The sequence below is a fragment of the Rhinopithecus roxellana genome, chromosome 8, assembly GCF_007565055.1.
Source record: "Rhinopithecus roxellana isolate Shanxi Qingling chromosome 8, ASM756505v1, whole genome shotgun sequence".
NCBI lineage: Eukaryota > Metazoa > Chordata > Mammalia > Primates > Cercopithecidae > Rhinopithecus > Rhinopithecus roxellana.
Genome location: NC_044556.1, coordinates 91567041 through 91574967, shown reverse-complemented (window position 1 = coordinate 91574967; position 7927 = coordinate 91567041). Strand labels below are relative to the sequence as shown.

At 52.9% G+C, this 7927-nt stretch overlaps 1 protein-coding gene across 1 annotated transcript in view; it reads right to left on the bottom strand.

The window, feature by feature from the left end:
• Nucleotides 1-1656: 1656 nt before the first annotated feature.
• The window catches only part of WNT3A (Wnt family member 3A), a 54411-nt gene continuing 48140 nt past the window's right edge, over nt 1657-7927 (bottom strand). Inside the window, exon 4 of the mRNA XM_010375708.2 lies at nt 1657-3899. Within this exon, the coding sequence (XP_010374010.1) occupies nt 3420-3899 (480 nt within the window). The 3' untranslated portion in view covers nt 1657-3419. The remainder of the gene's footprint in view (nt 3900-7927) is intronic.

Here is a 7927-nt window from a genome sequence, read left to right as displayed (position 1 = left end):
GGCATTGAGTGGGGTGGAAAGACCTGACCTGGGGTGGGGAGGAGCAGGGCCCTGGTGGAGGCCGGGCTGGATCTGTAGCCTCAGGGAGGTGGCTGGGGCACAGGACCAAGGGGTCCTGGGGAGTGGGTAGTGAGGGGCAGGTAGGGGGTTTGGGAAGGCCAGGCTTCTGGTGGACCACTCACAAAGGCGAGGAGCAAGGGGTGTAGCTTGAAAATGGTGCCCAAAGAGGGCAGCCAGGCCCAGTGTGGCCTAGAGAGGGTGTCCTGCTGGGCAGCCATGAGGGCACCTTGGAGCGAGGGTGTGGGGAGGGAGGTCAGCAGTCCCTCAGGCCCCTCTGCCCAGCCTGAGCTACCTGCCCTGAGCCTGTGCCCTCAGGGTCTGGGATGGCAGGTGCCTGGCAGGGTCAGGGGACACTGTGCCTGGAGGGGTCATGCTCCTGCCTGGGGCTGGCCCCTCTCTGGCTCTTGGGGCCGGGAGATTGTGTTCCCATGGCCTCCATGCCTAGGATGCTGGTGCACCCGCCCCACTCCTGGGGCTGCCTTGACCCCCGCTTCCTACCACAGGGCACACCAGAGGATGGCCAGCCCTTCCGGTTCTCTGCAGGCCTAGCTCCCCACCGGCGTGCACATGGCCTGAGTATGGTGGCTGTGTTGGGCCTGGCCTTCAGGCAAGTGCACTGGTTGCTCCACCTCCATGGCTTTTTCCCTTGGCATTCACTGCCCTGAAGGTCTGGCTGGGCATCCAGACAGGGCCCAGAGATGGGCACGGGGACCAGGCAGGCATGGGACGGCAGAGAGTGGAGCAGAGATCTTTGGTGAGGCTGGGATGGGGAAGGCATGGCCTTGAGACAGCCCTCGGGCCCCTGTTGCCTGTTTCCAAAGGCACACCCAGCACCCCTAGTGAGGCCACATGAGGGCTCCTGTCAGTAGGATGGCTTACCTGTTCCAGGGGCTCTCCCTGCCTTCCTTGGCTGGGGAAAGGAGATGGGGGGCTCCCACAGGCAGGGCACCCCTGTGCACAACCCTACGAGGTGAGGATCCCAGAAGAACTCCTTATGGCCAGCCCCATCCCAAGGTCCTGCTTGGATCCAGCTGATCCTACACTTAGAGGCCACCAGCCACCATGCCACTGTCCGCAAACCCAGAGAGTTGGGGGCATGTCCATAGCTGGTGCTAGGGTGTCCGCTGAGTGAGTATGGGCTCTGTGGGAGAGGAGGTGGTGGGCATCCTGCTGCTCTGACTTGTTGGGGGCTCAGCCAAGCCCCTTACCTTACGGCTACCTACCTGGGGACTCCAGGTGCCTGCCGCTGTCTCCCTATCAGAGGCTCTACCCCACTCCAGGCCTTGGTGCCAGTGGCCATTCCCTCAGCTTAGCTATCCTTATTCCTTCCACCTGGAATTCCAGCTCTGGAGGTCCCCTACCCATCATGGCCTTGGGGCATTCCCCTGCCCCTGGACCCAGGCCCTGAGATCCTGAGTAGGCATCTTCTCTACTCTCTCAACACCGTGCTGACCCACCACCAAAAATCCAGCCCAGACCACAGCCTTGATGGCTTGTTTCTGTTTTTTCACTTTTCCCATTGTTTGAAACTCACAAGCTAAGACTAAAATAATTTCTTTCATAGAAAGAAAAGGAAAAAAAACCACAAAACATCTATTCATCTAACTCCAGTGGACAGTGGATATAGCAGCATCAGATATAACATTAAAACCAAAAACGCAGAATTTGAGGCAGAGGATGGCGGTGTCCCCTCTTCTGGGCTCTTGGGGCGCCCCGCCTAGCCGCGTCTCCTCCTCGCACCTTGAGGGTGGGAGCCGGTTCACAGTGGCAGAGGCTGAGGGGCTGACCATGGGGCAACCAGGGATATGGGCCGGGTGGGTTCAGCGGCCTCCTATTCATTCCCGGGTCAGGCAGATGAGTTAGGAGGGGCCGGGCCATTGGCTCCAAGAAAGCGGACCTTTGCTCCAGTTCCGCCATGAGAGGCCAGGAAGGGGACCGGCCCATCTCAGGGCTGTGGGACCTTTGCGAGCAGCACAGTGGGGTGGGGGGTGATACCCCCCAAATCTCCTGAACAGCCCCCAAATGAGACCAGCAGCTCTGGGCAGCCTGGGGGGACTGGACCCCTCTTCCTACCTTTATCTTATAAGGGGCTGTGGACAGGCGGAGGAAAGGGAGGGACGGGACGAGAAGCTTCTATCTTTCCTGTGGCTGGATGGAGTGCAAGTGGGGAGACCCGAGGGCAGGGAGGAGGGGCTGGGCAGCTGCAAAGAAGGGGGCGCAGCTGAGCAGCGCAGAGACAGGCGGGGCCTGGGGCGCAGCAGGCCGGCTCCCTAGGAGGAGGACCTGACGGTGTGGTAGCCCGGGCAGGGCGGACCTCTTTGGGAGGGCCTCAGTCACTTGCCTCCGCGAAGCCCCGGTCCTCTCCCAGGACCGAGCTTGGTCTTGGGGTTGGGGGCTGCGAGGCGCTTCAGGCTTTCCCCAGTAGGGTTCCTGGTCAGGTGGGTGGTCAAACCCCAGGCAGAGGAAGGGGTGGCACAGGAGTCGGCGCGCCTGGAGCATTCCAAAACCAGGCGCCTGGAGAGGAGCCCTCGGATCCCAGGGGCACGGGTTGGGGACCCGACTCGCTTCATGGAACCTTCCCAACTAGACACAGGGGTGGATGGAACCTTACAGGGGATTGGGGAGGAGGGGGCTAGAGGGCTGAATTCCCTGCTCTGGATCCCGGATTCCTGGGCTGTTCCCAGGGAAGTCCCACCCGCGGAGAGAAGCCCCGCCCCATCGGAGCCTTGTCCCAGAGGAGCCCCACCCACAGGAAGGAGCCTATGCAGGCCACGCCCACCCAGAGCCACAGTCCGCATGGAAGGGGCCCTGCCCTGGTCAGGAGAAGCTCTGCCCCATCCAGGCAGAAGCCCCATCCACCATGAAACCCCACTCCTAAGGAGGAGCTCCGCCCCCAGGGAGGAGTCTACCCCAGAGCCCTGCCCCATCCTAGAACCCCGCCTCCTTCAGTAGGAGCCCCACCTGCAGGTAGAAGCCTACCTAGTGTCGCGTCCACCGAGAGCCACGCCCTCGCAGGAAAAGCTCTGTCCCACCCAGGAGAAGTTCCGCCCACCATGTAGCTCCCCCTCTGTCCGGCAGAACCCAGTCTCCAGGGAGAAGCCTACGCAGAGCCCCTCCCCATCCTGGAGCTCCGCCTCATTCAGGAGGCGCCCAGCAGCCAGAGAGGAGACACTGGCTCCAGCGAGGAGCCCTGCCTCCAGGTAGGAGTTCTGCCCCCAGGTGGGAGCCCCACCCCCAGGGAGGAGTCCCGCCCCCAGGGAGTAGTACTGCCCCGTTTAGGTGAGAGTCCTGCCCCACCCAGGGAAAAGCCCACCCCCAGGCAGGGCCCATCCCCGTCCAGGGGGAGCCGCGGCCGGTGCCTACTTGCAGGTGTGCACGTCGTAGACGCGCGTGCACTCCTGGCAGCTGACGTAGCAGCACCAGTGGAACACGCAGCGGCACTTCTCCCGGCGCCGCTCCGCTCTCGCGTTGTGGCCGCGGCCGCAGCACAGCAGGTCGCAGCCGTCGATGCCGTGTGAGCTGACGTTGCAGGTCCGGTCGCGCGTGCCGAAGGAACCCGTCTCGGGGTTGGGCTCGCAGAAGTTGGGCGAGGCCTCGTAGTAGACCAGGTCACGCTCCGTGGGCACCTTGAAGTAGGTGTAGCGCGGCCGCAGGGTCTCCACCCATCCGCGGGACTCCCGGTGCTTCTCCACCACCATCTCCGAGGCGCTGTCGTACTTGTCCTTGAGGAAGTCACCAATGGCGCGGAAGTCGGGTTGCGACCACCAGCAAGTCTTCACCTCGCAGCTGCCCGACAGCCCGTGGCACTTGCACTTGAGGTGCATGTGGCTGGCGATGGCCTGCGGGGCACGCGCAGGAGCCAGCGTCAGGGCGGCCCCCTGGTGCGTCTCCCGGAGGAAACAGCATTACATGTCGCCCGCAGCCCACCTGCTCCATAAAGTCCCCGGGCAGAGGGGGCAGACTCCCAGATAGGGCCCCAGGGCCACCCCCTTCCTATGGTGCAGATACTGGTGCCTGCTCCCTTGCCAGACCCAAGCCTTCCCAGGTCAGGGCTTGGGGGGCTCCCCTGTCCCCGTCTCCTAGCTGAGTACTTCTACACTGTCTAGGGTGGAGTGAAGGAAGGACAGGGTTGCAACGTGGGATGCCATACACGAAGAGCCACGGCAGTCAGAGTGCAGGGATGCAGGGGGATAGGCGTTCCTTCTGACCCTGAGGACCCAGGCACGCTGCCCAGAGGAGGTGTACACGGCCGGGTGGAAAGGCAGGAGTCCTGAGCATGAGTAATAAGAGTGGCCCAAGAAGCTGGTCACTGTATGGGTACTGCAGAGGAAGAGGAAGGCGATGTTGGGACGTAAGGCTGTGAGGGGATGGGGCAGGACCTGGCTGAGGAGCAAATGGTTTCCCCTACGGGCAGTGGAGAACTCAGCTTCTTTTCCCTTCTTTCTTTGGGGAAGGGGTGGGGGTGAGCGTAAAGGGGCGTGTGAACATCAGAACAGTCTAGGTGGCACTGCACTGTGGCAGCCACTGGCCAGACAGGAGCCCGTGAGGCATGGCAGTGCAAATTCAGAAGTGCTATAAGTGCCAACTGCATGCTGGATTCCCAAGACTTAGTATAGGAAAAGGATAGGAAACAGCTCATTCATAATTTTAATACTGACTACATTATTGAAATGATAGCATGTTGGCTATCCTGAGTTAAATAAAATTTAGTATTAAAATTTGTTTCTGGCCGGGCATGGTGACTCATGCCTGTAATCCCAGCACTTGGGGAGGCGGAGGCGGGTGGATCACTTGAGGCGAAGCCAGGTGTCTACTAAAAATACAAAAACTAGCCAGGTGTGGTGGCGGGCGCCTGTGGTCCCAGCTACTTGGGAGGCAGAGGCAGAATTGCTTTAGCCAGGAGGTGGAGGTAGCAGTGAGCAGAGACTGCACCACTGCACTCCAGCCTGGGCTACAGGACAGTCTGTCTCAAACTAAACCAAACCAAACCAAACCAAAACCAAAACCAAAAAACCTTGTTTTACCTGTTTACTCTTTAAATGTGGCTATTAGAAAATTTATAATGATCTTTGTGTCATTTGTGGGACAAATTATAATAATCTATGAGCCATTTGTGGCTCCCATTCTACTTCTATTGGACAGTTCTAATCTAAGGCTTCAACTGGGCTCTGGGTCCCAATCCTGCCTCCTCCTCATCCCCTTCTGGCTCTTTCTTGAACTCCTCCCTCTGATATTGACTGTTTCCTATGGGCATCTGCAGAGTAACATATGCCCCACCCTGCCCAGTCTAGTTTATCTAATATCCATTTTATTTCCTCTTTTGTTTTAGTTTTGTGTTGGATCAAAGTTACATAGGTGCATACTTTAGAGAGTCCAACAGTTTCCAAGATCTGTTTAGATAAACAGGAATCCTGGTCCTACATGCAGCCCCTTGCAATGTTTACAACTCTAATAACACACTTATCTAGACACCTCTTGATTTTTCAGCATTAGGCATTATTTATTGGCCTCTCGCCATGGTGGATGGCATTTAGTTTTCTCTCCTTACTCCACCATACTGATGTACACTTCCCAACCACCAACCACTCTTGCCCTAAAATGTAGCTTAATTTCACATCAGTATTCACTGCTGGTGGTATTGGGACACCTTTAAGTGTCATACATTATGATGACTTCTTTTCCTCGATGACTTTTTGTAGTTGGTATTATCAATGTACCTGTAACTGATTCAGCCTCAAATTCTCCCTTACTTATCTAAATATTCTCTTCAAAATGTCCAAACACATCAGCTATTCTATCAATTTCATCTTCTTGCAGATATTTTTTTTCCCAGAAAAGATCTTGTAAATTTTTTGGAATGTCCATGTCTAAAAACAATCTTTTCTACTATCCCATTTAATTGATAGTTTTTCTGGGAAGTGAATTCTTCACTTAAAATTCATTTTTACATCTTGGAATTCAAAAGTAGTATTACTCTGTTTTCTTCTAGCTTTCATTATTGCTCCTGAAAAGTCTGGTACTATTTTGATTCCTGATCCTAAAGCCCAAACATTTCCTTGGCAGCTTGGAGGGCTGTTCTATGTGGTAGGCTCTGAACTTCACAACAGTGTGTCTTGAAGTAGATCTTTTTCTTCTGTTGTTCTAGTCACTTCATGGGCCTGTTTGGTCTGAAACCTGTGCTCCACAGTTCTGAGGAAGCTTCCTGCCTTGTTTCTTTGCTGACTGCCTCCTCTTTTTGTTTGTCATTGTCTTTCTTGGACAGATCCTCCAAATCTTCTCCTTGCTCTTATTTTTAATCTCTCTGTCTTTTTTTTTTTTTTTCTGTCTTGTGGGAGGGTGTCTCAACTATCTTTCAATTTGAAGATTTTGCTTCTGTTATCATATTTTTAATTTCTAAGAGCTCTTTTGTAACCTGAATGTTTAAAATTACCATCCTGTTCCAATTTCATGGATATAGTGTTTTATCTCTTTGGGGATATTAATGATCATCCTTTGAAGCTTCATCTCTCTTTACAATGTCTCTTTCCCATAAATTTTGTTTGAGTTTGTTTGTTTTGGACTCTGCCATTGTTGTTGTTAGAGGCCTTCCTTAGAGGTCTGATGATCCTTGGCTGTCTGTTCATATTTAAACATGGGACACTAAAAATCTTATTGGAAGTTCCTGTACATGGGAGAGACTTGTCAGCCTTGGTCCTCTCTATAGAGTGATCTAGCTGCATTGCTTTATTGGGACCTTTCACAAGTTACTGTCTTGAAGTCTCTTTTGAGTTGGTCAGAGTCCCCAGAGCAGAATCTTCCATCCTCTTGCCTGGAGGATAACTAAGGATCACAGCTAGCGTTAGGAAATCAGGAGGAGGCATGAGAAATCAGGAAATCAGAGAGAAAGGCATGAACTTCCATATGTAGAGAGAAAAGTTTCACTTTGGAAGCTTTACTCTGAGATGTGCTTGGCGTCCCTCAGATCAGAGACCTCTGCTTTGCAGAAAACAAACCTCCAGGCTTCAGCCACAGGGAAAGGAGAGGCTGCTGCTTGGCTACAAAGAGTTGGGTAGTGGAGTGAGTGTGCTATAAAATACTCTGAAAATCATCTTTCAACCAATCTTCCTGTTTTCGGTCCCATATTTATCTCAACTTATCAAGATATCAGATACTGGGAATTCCTAGACTGGTTCTCAAATTTCTCCTCTACTGGCTTAAGACTCAGTTTTCTTGGGTCTGCTTGAGTATTCATCTGTCTGCTTTTAGCTTTCAAAATTTTCTTAGCATTGTTTCCTCTTTATTTTCTGTATTCTCACGAGTATCCATCTCTATCTATTCATCCATCTATCTATTTATCCATATATCCTATCTATATTAGCATGTATATCTATGTATAATCTCTATGCACTATTTATATCCATTTATATCTATCATCTATATCTACTATTACCTGTCTCTACTTATATCTATTTATATTTTATTTATATTTATCTCTTCATATCTATTTATTTTAAAATTAATTTATTGTTATTTTAGTGGGTTCCAGGAGAGTGCAGACGGAAGTGTTCAGCTTCTCATCTTTAACTGGAAGTCTTTATTTGTTCTGCAATTTATATGTAATTCTTTTCCAAATCTATTATATTCTTTTTTTTTTTTTTGAGATGGAGTTTTGCTCTTGTTGCCCAGGCTGGAGTGTAATGGTGCACTCTCGGCTCACCGCAACCTCTGCCTCCTGGATTCAAGTGATTCTCTTGGCTCAGCCTCCCAAGTAGCTGGGATTACAGGCATGCACTACCACACCCAGCTAATTTTGTATTTTTAGTAGAGGTGGGGATTCTCCATGTTGGTCAGGCTGGTCTCGAACTCCTGACCTCAGGTGATCCACCTG